Genomic DNA, 23,243 nt, shown 5'->3' with positions numbered 1-23,243 from the left:
TTCACCGTCGTGTATTTTGCAAAGTATTTAATCACAATCATACCTTTATTTGAAAAATAAATAAATAAAATCTCCCTACAAAACTTTTTAAAGATCATGCAAGAAAATGCACATGACATGTTTATGTTGTGTGTACATGTGAAAAACAGTGCAACAGCACCTGCCACCACCACCCACAGTAGTTTCTACCCATACATCTTATACTGCTCCCATGGTAGGGATTTACAGATGTAGGAATCTTCCCGCGCTAATAGGAGACTTAAAGATACATCATATATGCTCAACTACAAAGCCATCCATGAGTGGGCAGAGAAATCGAGACACTTTGAAGACAGAGAAGCCTTGAGGGGTTTGTGTAATTTACACAACAAAATCTAGGTTTAAGGATAAACCCAGAGACCAGGCTTGGCAATTCACACCAATCACCCATATTCGAGTACGGGGTGAGGGGTGGGGCTGAGAAAAGAGGTCAAGACTAATCTTGGACTACAAGCAGCATCAGACCGTCCCACTACGTCCCACTTTAGGAGGAGGATGAGTTCAAGGATAATCCCAGCTACAAAGTGGAATCTTTGTTTCAGAAACACAAGAGGACTGTGGGCTATCTTAAGGCCCACTCATATAAGGCCGAGTGCACTGGCTCTCCCTAGTACGCACTATTAACCCTGAGAAGGGCACCGGATCAGGGGCAGACCTCAATGGATGCTCGTGAACAGGGTCCAATGGATAGCCTACCTGTGAGATAAGCAACTGGCACGCTGCCAGCTCGCGCTCACTGGCGTTCATCTTCCTGTTAGAGTCCATCTGGGCACTCTCCAGCTGCTTGCTGCGGTTCACGAGAGACTTGACCTCCGACTTCATCTTGCTAATGTACAGGCGTGCCATGGTGAACTCCTCCTCAATGACCCCGTTCACATCTGCCAGCTGAGCACAGAAGGACACATCAGAAGTCTGTGAACCCTAACCATGGGTCCCTGAGACAGCCCTAGCTTTGGGGCAAACATTGTAGCCACAGGGGAAGCCAAAAACATACATGTCGAAGTCACCATCAAGTCCTCAGAGATTGCACACAAGAAAGTTCCCACCAAAACCCACATCAAACGTGCTCCTCTGTTAACCATACACTTCCTTATAACCGATTTGAGGATAGAAAGGATGATACGAGAAGAAAAACTATTGAAGAATTTATGAAGGAGAACCCTCCTCAGAAGCCCCACCCTGCATGTCTACAACGGTGACCCAATGTCCCTAGTGGGGGCCCTTCATAATCTCGCCTGTAGAGAAGAAGTTCCACCCAGCACTTCAATTCTCTTCTCCACACTTTCCGTAGTGGTGAGGAGCCTGATGTCTACATGCAATGGCTGAACTATAAAAGACTTTCACCACACTCTTCAAACAGAACCTCTAATGCCAGAGAATGCACCAATCGCCCAGTGCCTCCTCATGTGAAAATTTCCATGCTTAGCCATCTGCTGCTACCAATCTTTTCCTTTGCCTTTTTGGAGCTGCCCTTCCAAGTAGACAGTAACCTACTCTGATAAGATATCTAAGAACAAGCCTAAGTTAACACTGACAAGAGATGGTTCTGACAGAATTCCTGAATGAGGTATATCTGGTTTCTAACTTTCAGAACTCCACTAGAAAACAAAAATGGAGACAAGGTATTGGGTTAGACCCATCTGCTAAGATGCATGGTATACAAGCTGAACCATGCAGAAAAGTAGCTTTGTGTGCACTATGTTTAACCACCAGAGGGCAGCCTTGCACCTTAGGAAGACTATGTCCCAGCAGAATCTAGCCCAGGAACGCCAGCAATTTCTGATGTTCGGTGTCCTCCCATCAGCCCCCTCTCTGCCCCTCCCACCTCCTCAAATGTTATCATTGCTGTCATTAAATCACATATTTTTCTGTGTAAACATTTGAGAACTGAGATAAAATGATATTGGGTATGAGCCCTAAATATTGGTAGCAAACATGAAGTATACAGTTTTGCGTTCCTGTATTGTGATTTATTAACCATATAAGAATTCAATACCACCTAACAATGACTGCAGCACAATACTAAGTGACCAGCAGGAAAAGCTACAATTATCAGCTGTGACTCCCCATCATGGAGGCCCTTGCTAAACGTGAGTTGGGTTGGTGACTGAGATTTGCCTCCCGATACTGCTCCCCGTTCTATCCCTCCCATAATGCAACAGCACAGATACACTGGCAGCCTTTGCCATTGGTCCAGCATGGAAGGAGGCTCTCTGAGACTACCGTGATCTGTAAGTGAGAGTCATCAATGAAATTAGCTAAGGGCATCTAGTGTCTGGAACCTAAAAATAATCCCAAAGCATGCAATTAGGTATTTAAAAATCCTCTCATCATACTTAGGATTTCCGGCAGGAAGGACCTTTAATGGCAAAGCACAGACACGCTTTGAGTTCACTAATGTGTTCCTCAGCTCAGTGTAAGATCTTAGCATAAAAATATCTTTTCTTATTGTTATCAGCAGGAGGTGCCAACGTCCCACAAATCCACTCCATGAGGTCCTGCGAGCCTTTAATCAGCCCCATGTCAGAACTACACTGCTCAACAGCAACATGTGGCTCTAAACATTAACCGTCAAGCACAGACCAGCCTAGCCGTGACTTAAAAGCTTAACCTGGCAGGGCCTGAAACCGCTGCCTTGCAGCTGCCCTAAGGCTACATAAGATTGGGAATTTCTGGTATATAGTCCCCTCTCCTGGATAAAAGTGGTTAGTGATACAGCACACTGGATGTAAATGAATAAAGACTTGACAGTTGGTGCTACAGCAGTGATCTTGCTACGAGGCAAAAGCGTAAAGATATGAAAATGAAAGTAGCTAAGGATGGGCAGAGAGGAAACACAACAGTCGGGTCCTGTGGATTGTGGAGCCACTGCAATGAAACCAAATTGGGTTCTCTAACTTTAATAAGCCACGAGTCATCTTGTTAAAACACAGAGTCCGCTTCAGTATGTCTGAGGTCAGCCTGGGGTCTAAATTGCTAATTAGCCCCAGGTGATGCAGATGACCCTGAGTAACAAGGCCTAGCCTCCTCCTGTTACACATAATTAAGTGTGGTTTACTCTTTCAGCCCCTGCTAGCTGCCTATGACTTTCAGCTGGAAGCTTTCTCAATTCGTACTGCTTGGCTGGAGAATTCTCACTGCATTGGGCTGGGGGGGTGGGGAAGGGTGGGGACTGAGACCTGGCCTGCAGCTTCTCCCAGCTGAGCCCCAGTGTGAGAGCATTGCAGGTAAGGCTAAAGAAAAAAAAAAACAAGCCACACAAAACCAACCAAGACTGGAAGATGCCCCCCAGATCTGAAAGGCAAACTGTTCCTCTCCATCCCCTCCCCCAGCCCCTGCTTCATGCGCCAGCTCTCCTTTTTCAGCATGCGCCAGGTGCAGAGTACAGCCCTGAGCCTCAGGTGCTGCAGAGCTTGACTCGGATCACACCAGTCAGGGTAGGAACAGAGAACACAAGTCTGGCTTACAGTCTTCACATCGTTGGTGCCAATAATTCCGCCTATCTCCCCCAGGTCCTTGAGAAGCAGGTTCAGGATCTCTGTGGCCCTCTTTTTCTGGTGGTTACTAAGCTCTTGCAGCTGACTCAGCTCTCGCTGGGTGGTTGTCAGTGTCGTCTGGAAAACAAAGTCAGCCACAGGTTACCAAGGTGGCCCATGAATTTCCACCTGTGACCTCCAGAGCTCAACAGCCCATGCCAGACCCAGCTCTTTAATCACTCCTCTGATCTCAGTGGAAAAGCACTCTGAAGGCTGACTGCTGCGTAGCACTTGGTTCTGATACAGAAACTTAATTCAGAGATGTTACCTTGTAAAACCAGCTATGTATTATTACTAGATATGTATTATTATTATTATTATTGGTTATATCGACGCTAGCAAAGTGAGTTACTGTAAATGAATTCAGGGCCCAGAGCAGGGCTCACTGGGTCAAGGTAAGAACTGACTCCAGCAAACTGTCCTCTGACCTCCACCCAGGTACCATGGTACGTGAACATAAAAATAAGTAAATTGTAGTAAGGCCTTTTAAATAAATAAGAGGTTGGAGAGAGAGCTCCGTCTGTAAGGTGCTTGGGGCACAAGCATAAGGACCTAGGTTTGAATCCTGGAAGCTCTATCTGGGTCTGGTGGTGCGCCATTGTTATCCCAGGACTGGAAGGATTCCTCTGGCCATTGGACAACAATCTACCATACTCAGTGAGTTCCAAAACAATGAGACTGTCTCAAAATAAAAAGACAGAGCACACTTTAAAGAAGGATGCTGAGGGCTGACTTGGTCTCTACCTGTACACACTGGCGCAAAAAGAGGCCCTACGTTTATAGGATTTAACTACATTTTCTAACTTACCAAAGGTTGTTTCTTCCCCCTTGTTCTATTTCAGGTTCCCCAGCTCCATGCTCAAACAAAAATCTCCTCCCTGGGTCCCATCCAAATACCCTGAGTAATGGGGTCTGGAATCAATAGCCCAGACAAACACTAATGAGGATAGGTAACAACTTAGAACATCTTCTAGTCCTCAGGGAAGCCAAATTAAATACTATAATTCTTCAGAATTACTCAGGTTCCATAGCAGAGCTTCTTCATAGCAGCAAAAGCTCGATTTTCTCACCAAACTTCATCAAATTAACCTCTTTTCTATCCCCCCACCCCGATTGTTAGCAGGAGAAGCAATGCCTTCTTCAGGCGCAGCACTGGAATCGTAGCTCTTCTAGCATCTTGGTACCAACAGCCTGTGCTGCAGAAGGAAGTCCTCTCCTCCCCGGGCCTTGCAAGTTAATTCAAAGGCATTTTCAGTGAGTCGCTACCACTTACTAAAAATAGTATATTAAAGCAGTCTGATAATAGTTGTTCTGACACAAAACGAGAAGCGTACTATAGAAAATCTTGCCTTGCTTTCAGATGTACAACACAGAAGGGACACGCTGTAGGAACCCAGGGGGACACTGAGTAGAGGCAGAGTGGCAGTCCTCTCTCAGTGAGTCTGCAGGGACTTACAGTCCATCAGCACTGCCAACTATTTGTTTCACCTTATTTAATACCACAGACATAGCAGCCCTGTCCCATGGAAACCATTAGGAAGGCCTTTCTTCCCCGATGCAGTAGGATGTGGGGAGTAAATAGTACTTCCTGTCCGCTCCACTGCCAGCAGCCAGTGCTTTCCTCCCCACCCTGCTCTGAGTGCCCGGGACTGATGTTTCTATTAAGGTAGTATGGCACAGTCCAGGACACCAGGTCCTTCAGGCAGAGCCACCAAGGACACCAGGCTACAGCAACTCAATTTCTCTGTGAGCCATCTCCAGGCAGCAAAGGGCATGGCATCCGCCACATCACCAAATGCTCACCGGCCACAGCAGACTACCTGTCACTAGCCCACCAAGTAAAACCCACAACAGCTGTCTCTCAGGGAGGAACCAGAAATACAGCGATCCCTCGGCTGGAAGCCAGTGAACAGGGCCAGCTTACCTCTGTCCTTCCGACTAGGACAAGAGGGTGGGAAGTCGGGGAACACTGTCATTCAGCAGGATGTAAACTGTGGACTGCTGAACTCCTGGGCATCCCCTGCCTCTGCTCTTTAGTAACAACGCTTTCGGTGCTATTCAGTGACCACACACAGAGGTCCTTGCTAAGTGCTTTACGTAAAGTGTCACTAACACAGGTGCCATGAAGAAGCACATTATTGTCGTTTTTGAGAAATAAAGCAATGAATACTCAGGACGGTTTAAAAATCTCGCCTGAGGCCAAAAGAGCCATAAAGTCAAACTTCTCACTAAGCTTTTCCTGGATCTAGCATCTGCATTTAACCCTTTCCAGAAAGCATTCTTGCTGATGTCATCAGCTTCCTGGGTGTAAAGCAGCTGTGCTGGGTAGTCTGTGGTGAAGGGACTGGAGGAGAGGCCTCAGGGAGCACACCAAGTCTTACACAGATAAGCACTCAGCCAACTGCCTTCCCATTTGTTAACAGAGAAGCCCCGCCCCCTTTAACACCATTGCTCCAACCGTTTTCTGGGCCAGCTCATCAGTCAGTTGCTCGTTGGCCCTGGTCTTGTCCTCCACTTCTTGTGACTTCTGGTCGTAATTGACAGCCAGCTCCTCCAGGGCCTGGAGGACTTCTTTCACTTCGTCTTTAGCTGCCTCATTTTCGATCTGGAGGCGTGTCAGCTCCTCCTGGATCTTCTCATAGTCCCTTCTCGTGGAAGCCAGGAGCTGGGGCAAGGAGAAGGCCAGGTGAGTGCACTAATTATATGTCAACGACCTGCGCTCTCCCTGCACAAAGCAATTTTAAAACCAGATCCGGGAGAACAAGTTGGGAGCAGTCAGATTGTGGAGAACTCTCACCGTGTGTTACAGATGCTAAACACATTTTCAAGTGTTATTTCAAAAATCTTTTCTCTTTTTTACCTTTTAAGAATTTTATGCTCTAAGTCAGACTGAGACACACACACACACACACACACACACACACACACGTACACCAGGGCACTACAGCTGGTTGGCTTTTTCATGTTAAACAAAAGATGGGAGAACTGCTTTTAATGAGTGGCAGTACACTGGCAGAGCCGCTGGAAACAGTGCCACAATTTCATATTGTATTTAAGTTCATTTCAAAATCACCCAAACAGTACTTGAAATGAAGTTACTTTCCTTTACTGTTTATCAGAACTGTATAGAAGAATATACCCTAAAATCTATACACATGGTAAAATGAGGTCCTGGGTTTGTGGATGTTTCATGTAGCTGTTACCATTGTTATTGTCTGATTTCCTTAATGGACATTTATCAGTTTGCAAGGAAAAAATATTAAAGTCTGAATGGTAACAAAAGGAATTGATCCAAGGCAGCTGAACCACTCTTGGAGATGCAGAGTACATGTGGAAGCGGACAACAGGGAACATAAGTGGCCACAACCACAGCTAAGGTAGGAATCTATTAAACAGGGTTCACATGACTCCAAAGACACAGCCTGCCTCCCTGCAGAACCACACTCATTACACTGGAAAGATGATGGGAAGCAGAAAGGAAGGAAATGGTTACAGAGCTCCCTGGGTGTGGGGGCTGAGACTGGGACATCGATCTCTGCCACCTGCCGGCACTGTATAAGCCAACCAAAGGCACTTTAGCAACGAAGCATCTTAAAGCACAAAAGAGAAAAATACTTAGGTGATCTCAGCAAGAGAATGCTGTCTCTGGTAGATCGGCTGGCTGTGCTTGGCTTGGGTTCCTGTTTGTAAAATCCACTGCAGAACGGTGCAAAAAAGACATTTGTGGTAGAAATGAATGCCGGCGGGGGGCGGGGGGGTGCTGAAACCAGGTGGCCTCCTTTTTAGTGTACCAAATACAGAGTAGCAGCACTACGGCCCCAGCTGCCTTTCCTCTTTGATGGTCTACTTTTGATTTTGTTTGTGTATCCCCTGTAGGGCAGAACAGGAGGACACAGTCTATGCTAAAACACACACCAGCCTTTTGCAACTGCCAGGTTACGGAACCAGCCTAGGTGCCCATCAACAGACGACTAGGTAGAGAAAGTATGACAGACGTAGACGGGATGGATGGATGACAGGCAAATCAGCAAGTAGGTAAATATATGATGGGTAGGTAGATGACAGACAGACGATTAATAGATATATAAATACACACAATGAAGTTTTACTTAGTAGTAAAGAAATAGGAGATCATGTCATTTGTAGGAAAGGATCTAAGACATCATCATGATAAGCAAAATAAGCCAGACTCAGGAAGACAAATGCCACGTACTTTCTGTTCTACATGGACTCTTGAGGGCTTGGGAAAGGAAACAGAGAAGCAGGAGAGGCCGGTGAGATAGGAGAGGCTAACGGGGTGAATATGATTAATTATACTCAGATGCCAAAAACCATTCTGTCTATGAGGCAGTTCGTAGAGGTGAAGTAGCCTAAAATAACGGGATGCTGCTGCAGAGACTGAGCAAGCACCACCCTCCCCGGGACAGAGGTGTCTGCCCGCCCCCCAAAGACTAAGTGCGGCACAGAGCAACCCTGAGGCTCAGAGTACTACAGAGTCAGGAGCTTGCTGGCTACACATTGCCACAACCAACCTTTAGCAGACCCTGAGAGAAGGGCGACCAAGAAATCTCCATGCGCTTTAAGGTTTTAAAAAAAGGCTATTTGGGGTGGGTGGCGAGTGGGTGGGGGAGAATGTGGGGGACTTTTGGGATAGTATTGGAAATGTAAATGAAGTAAATACCCAATTAAAAAAAAGAAAAAAAAAAGAAAAAAAAGGCTATTTGCAAACTGTATTTCTAGGACTAATATTATCAACGAAAAGTGATTGAGAGAGAGAAAAAAAAAAACCCCTCTGTAAAAAAGAATTCATTGTGTCTGTTACCTCATCCTGATCCAACATCTGTTGCTTCAGCTTTTCAGCCAGCTGGCTCTGCTGGTTAATTTCATCATCCTGAAATGAAACATCATGTTTAATTTTTAGTTAGTTGTGTCGGTTTTGACATCCTGGTTCCCCTTCCAGAATCAGACACCAAGAGGCCAGTCCCGAGTTCACTCATTAGATGGGGAAAGTGCAGCAGGGGCCATTCCAGGAGCTTGGTAATCTGCCGTGTAGAGTTCTTTCTAGGAAAGGTAACATCTGCCTGGAGAACCCAAATCCTGCCCATCCAGAAACCAGGGGTCTCATACTTCGGGACTGAAAGGGACTACAGAGACATCCTTCCCCAAATAAAGATGTAAACTGGCAAGCCCATCTGTGACCAGGAATGTTGCCAAGTGACGGGAAGAAAGGGCTACTACACCATGCCCATTTACTTAGAGTAAAAAAACTCGAGCTTCCGTGGAGTTTTCTCCAATAGACGGCCCTCTTGACTGCAACCAATAGTCTTGCCAATTGAAAAGCAAAACAAGCAAAGTCCTGCAGCCGGCTGGGTGAGCACACAGGAAAACGACAGCTCTCTTCACTGCCACTAGGTGTTGCTATTGAGAAAGCAAGAGTGCTCTGCCTGCCTCTCTCCCCCACCAGCAAGCCACCTCCAGTGAAGGACAGGCAGGCAGCAGGCTTGAGGCGGAACCACTAGGGAAGAATGTGGCCTTTCCTGCTCTGTTTTCATGATTTCAAAGGAAATTTTAAGCACATTCTGTGAAAAAAAAAATGACAATGTGGCTCCAGGCTCACATCTCCTTTCATTATAAAAGTCCTATTGGAATGCCCGTCTCGGCTGGCACCCCCAAGCAGTCAAATAACAGCTCAGTGTATTACATTGTCTTTGTGACAGGTTTTTTCCTCAAACACAAGTTTTTTTCCTCAAACACAGGTTTGTGCCAGTGTTTTCCTCATTGAAGGACCCTTCTCCTGCACTTTGGATCCGCTTCAGAGGTGAGGTGAGGCAGGTGAATGGCGGAGCCTGGTCACAGAACCTGTTTGCCACAGACATCTGCACCATGTATGGTGGAGTCTACGCCATCACCGGCACGGGATTAAGCGGATGGTGTAGCTGGTACCCTCCAGAGCACCAGCACTCTCACGTGTGCAGGGAAGGCTCTGCACACCCTCGTCCTGTGTCTCTGGTCTTTCCTATATACTCGATCTCACTAGTATGCTCAGGAAGCTCGTGTGCACTGAACTTTATACACCGATGTTTCTTCCATGGTGAATAGAATATTGATTATTTCCCTCCTTGCCAAATCCTTCTGGCAAAAAGAATCAGAGAAATTACAGCATAGCAAAACTGCCAAGAACTGGCGCTTGCACAGCTAACTCACTGTTTTCTAGGCCATGCTTTCCTTCAGCTTCATACATTTAGCATGTCAGTTACAAGGACCAATTTTATATTTCTGCTCCTCAGCACAAGAAGAGTAAAGAGCTTAAAATAAAAGACCCAAAAAGTTCAACCTCATCACTTCCCCGAGGCAACGAAGCAAAACAACCCAAAATCCACAACTGCCCCCAAGGGACGGACAAAAATAAGAAGGGACAGGGTGATGTGGCTTGAGCTTGCACACGGCACTCTTGGCAAAGCCTGAAGATGTAGCCTTCCTCCCCGACAGGTGACAAGCTAAGATGTGATGGGAAACCATCCAGAGAGTTAAAACAGAGCTCTCCGAGAAGGCAAATCAGTGCTTAGAGACAAGCCTTCGAGTAGGCTTGCCCCTTATGAGGGCAACCTTCTAAGGAATTAGTGTTGTCTATCTGATTTCACTGTAATTTCCTAGGCCTTTCTGAATAAGGTGTGCTTGCTGTACTTTCTGCACGTCGAGTGTATCTCTCAGGACATGTTTAAGCATGCTCACTCTGAGATAAAAGATTTCAAGGCACTTTTCAGAAATTAATTTCGTAGTTGGATTTTTCTTATACATGAAATGATACGGTCACCTCCGCTGTCAAAAAGTCACCAAATCTGGATATGTTTTTTGATAAACAGTCATTAGTACAGTATGTAGTCAACTTACAGTTCTTGAATTTACTGCCTTCCGTGAGCAACACAAAGCCACCGTGTATATTTTTACTCTAGAACCCAGCCTCCCACTGTACTGACAGCCTTTCACGGCCCCATATGAGGCGTCTTCTACATCAAGCAAAGAGAACCCACAGAGGAGACTGATGAGCAACCTGGTATTTACAGCATCCTGTTATCTACCTGGGACTTTTAGTCTCCATAACAATCTTTGAAGTGACATCTGTGAGCCCTCAGTTACAGATAAGAATAGCGTACAGGTAAGCACGGGCGTCGTCCCTGCGCCTCTTATCATTAAGCTGCAGGTCTACTACAAAGTGCGAGCTTCTCCATCAAGGATCAGGACCTTGCGTTTATCTCTTCTTAGACCCATGAGGAATAGCACAGAGGGATTTGGAGAAACTATGTAATCTTTCTCCCACTGTGTCCTAGAAAGACGTACTGAGCCTAACCAGTTCCTTGGTTAAAGGGCTAAGGCCAAAATGAAGTGAGTGTGGGGCTCAAGGTCAAGAGCTAGGAAAACACGCTCCTGCTCTGTCAACTACAGGCTGTGAAAACTTAAGAAAGACATGCTACCAGCCAGCGAATGCCCCACTCCATCCCAGAGACTTCAATAACCGAAGAAGACACTGTGTCCCAACTCATGCATTCTCAAAGAATCTAAACATCTAAATCATTGGAAGCATGGGGCCTTCCTCTAGAGTCTGAGAGGTCACGTGAGAATGACGGCCAATAAGACACAGTCAAGCGGCACAGTAGACCGAGAGCTTTGATGTCCTCCGGGGCATCACCTCTGTGCTCCACTCTCTCCCATATCTCTCAGCATCATAGAACCAATTCTGACCTGTCATCCAAGAATCAGTACATGTGGGAATCTGTAAAGTGAGGAAGAGATTGCGTGTGGCTTTTCCTCACTGTTGAAAACAATAGCAGTTCTTTGGAGAAATCAATACGTTTGCAAAAACTATTAACTTACTATTGATCTACTTTTGCATTGAGGTGTTGAGTACAATTACCCAGGTTTAAAAAGGCAGGCGGGGGGGAGGGGGGCGGGGGGGGACTCAGCACGAAAGGCAAAGTACCCAGTTCTCATGGGTATCTTCTGAGATGTGTTTGTGGAATGGTAGGGTCACCCTGCTTTAATGTTTGGGTGACATATAACATGGAGAACCACAGACAAGCAAAGGAGAATCCTCAACCAGTCACATTCAGCTTGCAAAGGTGATAGCAGACTCTGGGCTGTAACCCAAAGACAGAGCCCTGTAAGATTAATGGTGGCATTCCCAGAACAAAACTATTACATCCGGGCCAGAGGTGTCCCCATAGCACCTGAGCCAAACCACCCCAAGAAAGATTAAACCAGACTGAAAATATCAGCAACCTTGATGAAATGAACTGAAAGCGCTTAGGATATCCCAAGGGCAATATGCCAGCATCACAGGGCGCACTGATTTAAGTTTCTGGGCCTCCGGGGTTCCTAAGTGGACTTTACTGGGGATGAGTGAGACCTGCTGTTCAAGGAATCTTTTCTCTAGTCACATGACTATTTGAGTTTGTCCTAGGAGAAAGCAACCCCAGTTAACATGGTCAAACTGCATCACCCATTAGTCTGCCTCCGGGAAGAGCTTCACAAGGAGAGAGGGGTCAGTCATTAAAGTGATTAGGTCCGAGCTCAGGGCCATGCAGCTATGTGATCAGCCTCACACTTGAGCCAAAGGAGTCGCCTGAACCTAGTGGGGCTGCTACTGTTGACTTCTCTGAGAAGAGAGGGGAAAGGCACGGAGAAGGAAGGAGGAGACAAACACACCCACATACTCTCACACTGCCGTCCTCTTCTGCAATAATCTACCCAGATTTCTGGAAGTGAGGTCTTGTCTATCTAGACCAACTCTCCCCTCCCCCAGCTCTTTTTGATTATAACTTTCTGTAGTAATCAAGCTAGAAAACAGATATCAGGAAGATATACATCAATAATGGTCTGCAGCCTACCTCAGCTCCAGGGGGTTGACTGCAAGTGCCACCTTCAGTCTTTGTACCAGAGTGAAGACTACCAGTCTCTGGCTAATGTATACAATAGGCACACAGGAGCTGCCTTCTGAGAGAGCACTAACCCCACGAGGCAAGGAAAAACAGGATAGAAGCCTACCATCTCTATCTTCATTTTGTATCTCTCTTTACTTTCTGCCAGTCACCTGATCAACTCCGCAGAGAAGCAGAGTTAATACTCAGGGAGGGCCTATCTAAAACGCATGATACCTAGCCTATCAAATCCCCTTTCAAGGCACATGGTACAAAGAGTACCTGAAGGTCTGTAGCTGGTAACCCAAACCTGTAGTGCCCTTGCATTCCAATAACAACAGACTCTGGGAGACACGTTATCACAGGGCGAGAGCAGTCTTCAAATGGCAGCTCTCCGGGCAGTTAGGAACTGACATGTCCACACAAGCAATAGTTCTTGGAAGCATCCAGTAGAACCAAAACTGAGGCTATCCCCACACACTGCCTACCATCCCAATGTCTCCCCTATTTAAACATAATGCTCAGGTCTGTGCCCTGCAGATGGGGTTGGGGTCATGGAGCCCCTTCCACATTCTTCCCCCTGATGTGGCAACACAATCAACTCTTCCTCTTATCTCTTCACCATTAGGAGATAACTTATCTCTTTAACTGGCCCACTGGGGCTGAGTGGCGTCTTTCGGGCCCACGGAGATGGGGCGCCTGCTCTGAACCACAGACCTTATCATCGAGCTGTCGGTACAAACTGGTGATCTCCTCGTCATACTTCTCCTTCTCGGCAGAGATGCCGTCCACAACAGGCGTGATGTTGTCTATGATGGGTGTGTTGTCACAGGGCTCTAGGCTCTTCTGGTCCTTGGCGCTGATCTGTTCGTCCTCGGGTACAGCTTCCCCTGAGAAAATACAGCAAGCAGGATGCTGAGAACTAAAGAAATCAAGCATGCAACCCTCCAGGAAGAGCTCTAAGAATTGCCGCTCCCAGTGACAAAGACACAGCAGACACAACAGAGAGTCCTTGTGTAGAGCTACAGTCCATTCTTTCTGCTTGGGAAGAAAGGTGTAGCTAATCGACCACTGTTAGACCAAGAATGCATGGCAGAAATCAAACGGCTGCACTGGCCACAGAGCTCATCCAACTGCTCCAACCCCAGCACTGCCTGCGAGCTCCTGCATACATGTTTCCTTTTGTGGAGAAATACATTAGTGCTTTACTAGAATCATATTCTCTCTAGTCACCGATTCAAAGGGAAATAGACCTTTGAGGCACCCTAATTACCAATTAATTATGTTACTGTGTCATTAGTAGAAACAGCCAAAGCAAGGAACACAGCGCCACTGTTTAACCAGAACGCTGTGGGACTCCACTCCTCCCAAACTCAGACTCTTGGGAGCCGGTGGAAGTTAGGGCAACCTGGACTCAAGGACTGGATCGGTCCTTCGAGATCAGGAGCTCCACCACCGCACTCTCCCCGCAGGAAGCCCAAATTAATTGGCTCTGCAGGAGAGTTCAAATAGAATAATTTCTTGTGATGTCAGGTAGTCTCAGGGAAAAAAAAAAAAAAAGGCAGCTAATCTGGAATCCCCACACCACTTCTCAATCCGCCGAGCAGGGTCTGCTGGGCCTTCAAAGGAAGCACTCAATTTGACAATGCTGACAGGGGGAAAAGGCACGGATTTCAAGCTGGCCAGGGGCTGCCCCATCAGGAAAATCATGATGCAAAGACAGAATGTAGGAAACAGATTCTATGGAAACCACACAGCCTGACTCCATCTTTCAGCTGGAATACTTGAAAGCAAACCCACACCAAAGACAGTTCTCCACCACAGTGTAGCCAGCAACTTCACTCCAGCCCCTGAGCCTCAGGACACCTCAGACCTTACTCAGCTTCCCAGCTCGTAATATCTGTTCTGCAAACATTTCCCAGGAAACTGCCCTGAGCCAAAAGTCGGGGAAAGGAACAGTATATTTCATGCCTCCAGGAACCCACCTGAACACAGCGCACATTATCTCAGCATACACAAAACACTGGGGTGCCCTGGCTTTAAGGCTTGTGTGCAGGCTTCTATGTAAGCAAAGCTAACACGAATGACTTCACTTTTGTATCAGTTACATCTAAAGCAGTAACGGGAAACAAGCCCTAGATAAGCCATGCTTCACTGCAGGTAAAACAAAGTCTCCTTGTGTTTCCCCGTCAACTGGACTACACGCTATGTGGGAGCGTTCCTCTAAAATTATTGACCTGAAATAAAACCAGATCATGGTGACCTCTGAGCTGAACCTGAATCAAATCAGTATATCGCCCAGCTCCAATCGCTGGTTCAAAACGTTCATCAACAACGTTAGCATGAGGAATGAATTTCACTCATTTAAAGAATCAATATTCTCTACAGTCCGTTAAACCCATGGGCTATCAGAGAGGCAAGATGGATGACGAGATGAACAGACAGTTGAGTGGGTGAGTGGATGGATGAAGACACAGACATAATTTCTAACCACCCAGATAATTCAGAATGTGCCCTCAGACACTCAGGAAATGCACAGCATATATTAAAACCTCTTGTTTCTTTCTAATTCTGTTCTTAGGAATCTGACACTGGCATTTGTGAAAGTCCGGCATATGGTTATTTTTTGGATTTTTCAGGAATAGTTTGTAAAATCTGGGAAACACAGCAACCCACTATTAATTTGACCTTCCTGCTTCAACCCGATGAAGGTGAAACTCTGAAATGTACTGACCTGACCCAGAAACCCTCCATGCACCACCAGATCACCCGCAGACACTCGCTGCAGAGAAAGAGATAAGATCCAAGACATTTGCAAGAGATGTATTCCCTGCGAGCTTTGGTTCCAAATGGCTAGACAGGCAATGATATCTGTAAGCAAGATGAACTGAGGGCTGCCCCCACCCCCTTTTAAATTCATCTGGGCAGACAGAGGCCAGGGATTAACTCCTGTGACCTACAAGTGACCTGCTCAAACCAAGTCCCAGATCCGATTCCCCCTAAAGTTGTCTTCTTCTGACAGCATCATTACCGAGGGGTAGGTGATGCTCCAGGTTGCAGAGGTCCAGAAAGCTGACCCTGCTGCTATGGTCCCCTTGAAAATGATCAATAAACTCTCATAAACATCTCTAGTGCTGCAGCGGGTTCCTGAAGCCGTGCTGCACATTTTCACAGGTCTAATTACTCGCAGGCACGTAGCCTGCTTAGCTTCTTCATTTGCTTTCTGTACAGAAGAGGAAGCAAGGCTCCTTTTATCATGAAATTGCTCTAAAGATGCAGGAAGAGGGAGGATGTCAGGAGCACGGCCAGCATCACAGTCTGAAGTCCACCCCTGCTCCCTGAGGAGTGCGCAACTACGCATGCTTGGCAGTTCAGATATTCGTTCTGAGTCTCAATTAATTTTTCTAGCATATTCAAAATAACTTAGTACCCAAGCGGTCTTTTACAAAGTAAAATACCAAATAGTTATGCAAGTCCATTTCAGGGTTATTTTTATCATTATGAAAACAGTGTTTGGAAGCCACAGCAGCCTTTCTGGTTTCTCCTGAGCACTTCTCTGAATCAAAGTGTCAACACATCTCCCACAAAGCTACATGTAAACAGCAAGCTCTCGCCAGTTCATATTCTAAAGGTCAGGCAGGCAGGATTTTTTTTTTTCAACCACCATTCAGACGGAGCTGAACAAAGCAGCCACACACAGAAGCAAAGGCAGCACAGCTTCAACCCAGGGAGGAACCAAACACCACTGCCCTTCAAAGGGCAGGGGAATGACTTCCAGAAGCGACCCTGGTAACCACGATGTCCGGTGTCTAGGGACTGTAAATTCCAAACACCATGCAAGAGCTGACACCAGGCAATCTGTCTCCATGGCAATCTTACCATGTTAATCGAGAATATTCCCTGCACTGCAGTGTACTCCACGAGATGATTATGGAATAACTGATTGTAACAGAGAGGAGGGCTGCAAACCAACCCTGGAGGAATAATGCTCTCAATCAACCAGGGGGAGGGGAGGGAGGGAGGGAGGGAGGGAGGGAGGGAGGGAGGGAGGGAGGGAGGGAGAGAGAGAGAGAGAGAGAGAGAGAGAGAGAGAGAGAGAGAGAGACCACCAAGTGGAGATTAGCAGGGTTTTTTATTTTCGCTCTGGTTTATTAAAAGCAGATTTCTTTTAGTCCAGCCCACGAGGCTTGTATCTGCTGCCTAAAGAAGAGCTTCTAACCTTGGAAAATGTCTGGTGTCCTACGCTGAAAGGCCTCCTGTCCTTAAATAAGCATCCTGGCATTTACTATTGTCAGCTGTAATTACCTTTAAGGACTAAAAAGATCTGTGTTTACACAGGAGCATTCTGTTAGAGCATACCTATAAGGCTTGCAGAACCTTCTAATTATAAAACGAAAATCCCCAGAGAGCATAAATAACATTTCTGAAAAGGGGGGGTTGGGGGTGGAGGGGAGAATCTATCAATTTCAGTGGATGAGAATGGCAGACTAAAAAAAAAGAACAAAAACCCTCATTAGGTCTATTAGTTAAAAATTCTAAAATGGATTTAATGGATTTATTTGGACTTTTTTTTTCTTTAGGAATACTATTAGACTGCCAGGAAATCATTAAAATTTCACACATGAAATAGCAACAAGCTAGTAATTCTTTTCCTAAGTTGAGTCCCCAAAGCCTCTGGAGAACACAGAGAGGTAATTGCATTTTCTCAGCCACTCCAGGGCAGGGATTTGCAGGTCACTCACAGCTTCCACCAGAAACCACTGTAGATCTGGCAAACGAGGTGTTTTGTTTTAATACCAATTAAACGGGCCTAGTGGCAAACCTATCACTAAGCAATTTCTGTATCGAAGACACTAAAAGGAGATCTTTAAGTTGCCAGATGGGCAGGAACAGCTGGCAACAAGACGTCATTATATAAATGTGAAGTTTAAAAAAAAAAAAAAAAAAGAAAGAAATCATTCCTTTATGAGGCTGCTTTGCATACAAATAGCATCCTTCACACTCTTCCTAAAAATATTGTAAGCAGCCTCTGCAGCCCCTAATCCTGTCTACAGCAATTTTCTAATGCACAGGCTAACCAGATTCTGTGGCCTTCTTTACATTCATGACCTTTTGAATAGGCCACGTGGTTTGCTGAGCAGTCGGTATTTCTATTAGTTTAGCTGCACTCTCAAGGAAGGAAGAACACATAACAAATTAGACATCTTGACTGAAATGCTAATTCCTGTGAGCTCACACTTATGAAGCCTAAGAGGGGACCAGCACCTCCCCCAGAGTGAATCTCAACAGGCACAGTGGTCCCCTACTGAAGTCCCAGCACTGGGCAAGCCGAGGCAGGAGGATGAAAGGTTAAAGCCAGCCTGGACAACACAGCAAAATCGTGTCTCAAGAAAACCAAACAAAAGAAAGCATTTACTGTTATGATTTCCCCAGACAGCATCAATAGGAACCCACTACACTCACTGTATACCTAATTGTTCAACAGGAGAGACTCTGCAGACACACCAGACCACCTTTCCCTGACACCCCAACAGCTGGATTTTTGGGTCATTTTTTCTCCCTGACACGAACCTCCGTAAAAATCTTGTCTTAGGGGCTAACAACATGCCTTAGCAGGTAAAGATGCCTGCAGCCAAGCCTCATCGCCTGAATTCAGTCTCTGGGGCACAAGAGTTAACTCATGAAAAGGTGTCCTCTGAACTCGCAGTTCAGAGTAAAGTGTGACAGGTACACACACACACACACACACACGCACACGCACACGCACACACACGCGCGCGCGCACATGCAAATAAACACGTGTCATCTGTAAAAATGTAAGTTGGGCAGTAATAACTAGCACACAAAAAGCGGCCATGGATTTAAAGAAGAGCTGGGAGGGATGTGGGAGGGGCTTGCAGGGAGGGATGTGGGAGGGGCTTGCAAGGAGGGATGTGGGAGGGGCTTGCAGGGAGGGATGTGGGAGGGGCTTGCAGGGAGGGATGTGGGAGGGGCTTGCAAGGAGGGATGTGGGAAGGGCTTGAAGGAAGGAAGGGGCAGAAGAAATGATGTAAGAGAATTATAATTGCAAAACTAAAAAGTGCTTTTTAAATTTTAAACTTGGTTCTCTTTTTTGGTTTGATTCCCCCCCCCTTTATTTTTCTTAGAAATTACACTTACATTCACATATCCTTGCTTCCCCTCCCAAAAAAAAAAAAAATGGAGTTGAAACTAGAAAAAGTATAGTTTTGTTTCCCCTTTCATGACTCTCTTTGAGGCACGGTCTCTTGGAGTCTTCCCGCTTCTGCCTCTAAGATGCTGGGAGGACAGGCGTGAGCTATGAGGCTGGGACTTGATTTACTTCAAAATTTATACGTAGGTGTTTACTTAGCGTATGTCCATACACGTACATACGCGTCATGGCCTACTTGTGAGGTGGATCATAACCCACCAAGTCAGTTCTCTCCTTTCACCCAGGGACTAAACTCAGGCTTTACCTATCACACAGTCAAAGTAGCCTGCCCTTCACAGACTACACAAAGCACGCTATGGCCACGTCTATCCTGCTCCTCCAAATCTCCAAGTGCTTTGGGAAGCAAACACCTGAAAGGCGGCTATCCTCTGGTTGCTCCCCACTTCAGCCATGTGCGCAGACATGTGTGCAGCATCTTTAGATGCTGTGTTCCCTTTATATCCTTCCCAGGCCTTCATTCCATTTAGGCTGAGCAGAGTCGGTCGCTGCTGCAGCTGCCACTGCTTGCAACCAGAGGACAATAACTGCAGGAAGCCATGGTCGTGAGGTGACTCTCCCCATTCCTTCCTTAATAAAAGGGGTGCTCGGGTGGTGGTGGCCCGCACCTTTAACTGCAGCACTCTGCAGGCAGAGGCAGGCAAAGGTAGATCTGAGTCCCAGGCCAGCCAGAGAACCAAAACAAAAACAAAAAAACAAACAAGAAAAGACGGGGCCTCTCCTTAGTTCTCCATGCATGTGTAGAGGGCTAGTATGCCTCAGAAGCAATGCCAGAAAGAATTAGGCTCGCAGAATATACGCTCCAAGTCACAGGTCCTCATCTGAGAACCAAGGCCCAACTATATGCAGGGGAGAACAGTCCAGCTTGCAGTGCTAAAGAGGCTGCCATCTCAGTCTCTCAGAGCTGCTATGGCAAAGCACCACAGGATGTGGTCTGGACAACAGAACCATTTCTCCTAACTCGGAAGTTAGAAGTTGGAGGTCCGTGTGGCGACACAGACATCCTGTTCTTGGATGGATGGGGTCAGGGAGATCTTCTGGGTTTGCTGATGACACCTCTTTTTATCCTCAAATAAGCAGCAGCAGAGTCTCATGGGATGACGGAGGCAACAGTCCTCAAGACATAGTCACCTCTGTGCTGGCTTGCGTTAGTTCACCTAGACACAGGCTAGTGTCCATTCAGAGATGGGAACCTCAGTTGAGAAAATGCCTCCATAAAAATGGACTTCAGGCAAGCCCATTGGACATTGTGATGGTTTGTATATGCTTGGCACAGGGAGTGGCACTATTGGGAGGTGTGGCCTTGGTGGGGTAAGTGTGTCACTGTGGGCGTGGGTGGGCTTAAGACCCTCACCCTAGCTCCCTGGAAGTCAGTCTTCCATTAGTAGCCTTCAGATGAAGATATAGAACTCTCAGCTCCTCTTGCACCATGCCTGCCTGGATGTTGCCATGTTCCACCTTGATGATAATGAGCTGAACCTCTGAACCTGTAAGCCAGCCCCAATTAAATGTTGTCCTTTATAAGACTTGCCTTGTGTCTGTTCACAGCAGTAAATCCCAAACTAAGACAGACATTCTCTTAACCTCAATCCTGGCTTCTGTAAGGACTTGACAACTTCCCATTCCCAGCAGCAGGCGATATTGCAGCATCCTACATAACCATAGCCTAACAAAACATTGTTTCTATTTGTTGCACTAATGCTGGCCATTGTTGGCTATGCTGAAGTAAAGTCTCAGTGTAGTATTGACTTGTGTTTCTGTGATGGGTAAGGTTCCTGGAGCTTTTGGTACGTTTATGACCTTTTACACTTTATTGTTTTAATACAACACCTAAGAAAATTACAATAACATTCTTCATACAGATAGAATAATAATCCTAAGTATCATATAGAAACATAAATATCTCTGAATAGACAAAGCAATGATGAACAATACCTACTGCGATGGAGGCATCAGAGCATTTATTTAATTTATCTTATACTTAATTTATATTGTATAATCTGACATTACAGATATGTATTCTGAAGTCAAAGATGCAGACATCAAAGTGCATGGAAGGTAAAAATAGGTCATCAAAATTGTATCCCTACCTTTTCTGTGACAATGCAGAATAAGGAGAAAAATTAAATATCTTTGTGTTTACTTTTTACATTTTCTTAAATTTTTAAATGCTTGTCTTCACTCTCTTTTAAAAATCTGTGTTGGATGTATATGTCGATGCTGTGGTATTAAACCAACCATTACAGCAGTTCAAGAATTTACTGTAACTTGACTGATATTTAGTGTAAGAAATATTAAAAGGCTGTATATGATGATAATGTGTGGAAATTCATTACATTTGTTGTAAGGTCTTTTACATATGTGTATACATAGCAGACAACTTGTTAACATGGATTATTTCTGAGTACTATGATGTAGAGGTCTGCTAATTTAATTTTTACCTTGGTATTAATTTTAATTTTTTTATTCATGTTTTTGTTTTATGTGTATTGGTATTTTGTCTGAATATGTAATTACTGTACACCATGTGCATGCATTATCACAGAAGGCCAGAAAAAAAATGTAATATTGCTTCATGATTCTGTTCTGAAAATAAAATATTATTTCTTACTTGTATTATTAAAAAAAAAAGACAGCATTCTCTTAATTACTAATTAATGTGGGAGGGCCCATCCCATTGTGAGTAGGGCCACTTCTGGGCTGGTGGTCCAGGGTTGTATGAGTGACCTGAACAAGCCAAGGAGAACAAGCCAGTAAGCAGCACCCCTCCATCATCTCTGCCTCCTGGTTCCTGCCCTGTTTGAATTCCTGCCCTGACTTCCTTCAGTGAGGAACTACAATGTGAAAGTGTAAGCTGACTAAACCCTTTCCTCCCTAAGCTGCTTTTGGTTATGGTGTTTCATCACAGCAGGAGAAGTCCTAACTAGGACAACTCCCAAAGAAACCAACACCCAGTACCTCAGGATCTGTGATTTCAACATGTGTCCTAGAGGGAACATAAACTCACAGTGTATAGTATCAATCAAGCTTCTAAGGCTGAAACTTGGTCCAGGTGGAGGTAGGAGGGGTTAGACCTTAGATCAGCCTCTAGATATGTAACAGGGCATGCCTCTTTCTCACCTGTCACCACCAACTGGGTTAGACATGTGTCCTCATTTATCCATTCATCTGTCTGCACCTGATTTGTAATTGATTTCCTCCTGCCTTGCTTTGCCACTGGATTCTCTGTGATGGCAACTGCAGCAGACCAAGCACTCACAGCACATACGTGTGCACACACTTCATCCTTGCTCTCTCACAGCTGGAATGGAGCAGTGAGGCTTTTAAATTATACGCATACCATGCAAGGACAGGAGTATCTTCCGTACGGAAAGTACCCATTGTCAGGGCTCCTAGAGCGTGTTCAGATCCCAATGTAGAAATATCAGTACCCAAGGAACACTGAAGTAAATTAAGTATCTGCCTCCTAAAAGTTTAGATCCAACAATCTATCCCATAATTCAAAAGGAACTTGGCAATATCCTGCCAGCTTTCTTTTCCACATGGCTACCATGCCTCAGGAGTCAGGTACAGGGAGCCGAGAGTGGTTCGGGATAGCACTACTCGAGCCTCCTCACTCTCCCTCACTGCTCTCTGATCACCCGTAGTCTCTCCCATCAGTCCATGTTCTCTGCACTTACAAACCATTGCCTCCAGTAATGTCACCTTTAAAACACAAATACTAGCAGGGAAGGCAAGGTTCTCTGCAGAACACCTCCCATCCAGCTGCTCAGAGGTTACAAGGCCACAGGCTGTTGGGAGGAGTCTGTCAACCTCTACTTCCTCTCTTCCCTCTCCACTCTATCACCTATAGGAGCCTTGCCTCTACCTATGCCTTCAACCACAGGAAAGATCAGTAATACTCAAGTTCCCTCTTGCAGTTCTGAAGAGCCCCAGAACAACCTTCTCGCAGGACCCTCCTGTGGATGCTTTCTGGTCACCCCAGGCTTTCTCTTTCCTGCTCTGCTCCCCAGGCCGGCTCTGTTCCTGTATTTCTAGTCTAAGGGAACAGTTCTGTCTATGAGCCAACTTAGCCAAGACAAAAGCCTCAGAACCACCTTGACACCGCCTTCCCTGCATGGTTAGTCCTCACCAAACCCTGCAAATTTCTGTTTCAATGCCAATCCAATTCATTCCATTCTACCTCCTATTTTTCAGTTTAACTGCCTTCTCCCTGCCTCTACCACACCTTCTTCTGCCTACCCCAGTCCTTTCTCCAGCACAACTAAGAGACCTTAAAACGCCACTCTTCTGAAGTGTTCTATAGCTGAGTGGCTTCTCATTACTTGAAGAACAATTCCTATACTACCTGCCAAGTTCACCCAAGACCACTGCTTCCCCAGCCCACACCCTACACTGGTCTTCCGCTCTCACCCTCAGTTCCCCAGTCAATTCAGTTCCCCCCACAGGAAGCTGGAGCTCACCTTAAATCTCCTGTTTCACCCAGCTAACTGATCTCTCCAGTCAATTCTCTATATTGTTTAT

General features: G+C 45.9%; 1 protein-coding gene across 1 annotated transcript in view; it reads right to left on the bottom strand.

The window, feature by feature from the left end:
• Kif5c (kinesin family member 5C) overlaps nucleotides 1–23,243 on the bottom strand; it is a 155,493-nt gene that overhangs the window by 38,422 nt on the left and 93,828 nt on the right. Inside the window, exons 12-16 of the mRNA NM_008449.3 lie at nucleotides 13,208–13,380; nucleotides 8,398–8,466; nucleotides 6,034–6,240; nucleotides 3,507–3,653; nucleotides 736–924 (exon numbers count right to left, since the gene is read on the bottom strand). Coding sequence (NP_032475.2) covers nucleotides 736–924; nucleotides 3,507–3,653; nucleotides 6,034–6,240; nucleotides 8,398–8,466; nucleotides 13,208–13,380 — 785 coding nt within the window. The remainder of the gene's footprint in view (nucleotides 1–735; nucleotides 925–3,506; nucleotides 3,654–6,033; nucleotides 6,241–8,397; nucleotides 8,467–13,207; nucleotides 13,381–23,243) is intronic.

This window comes from Mus musculus, chromosome 2 (genome assembly GCF_000001635.26).
Source record: "Mus musculus strain C57BL/6J chromosome 2, GRCm38.p6 C57BL/6J".
Classification (NCBI taxonomy): Eukaryota; Metazoa; Chordata; class Mammalia; order Rodentia; family Muridae; genus Mus; species Mus musculus.
The sequence above is the reverse complement of the archived record's forward strand: the minus strand, read 5'-3'. Positions and strand labels throughout refer to the sequence as shown.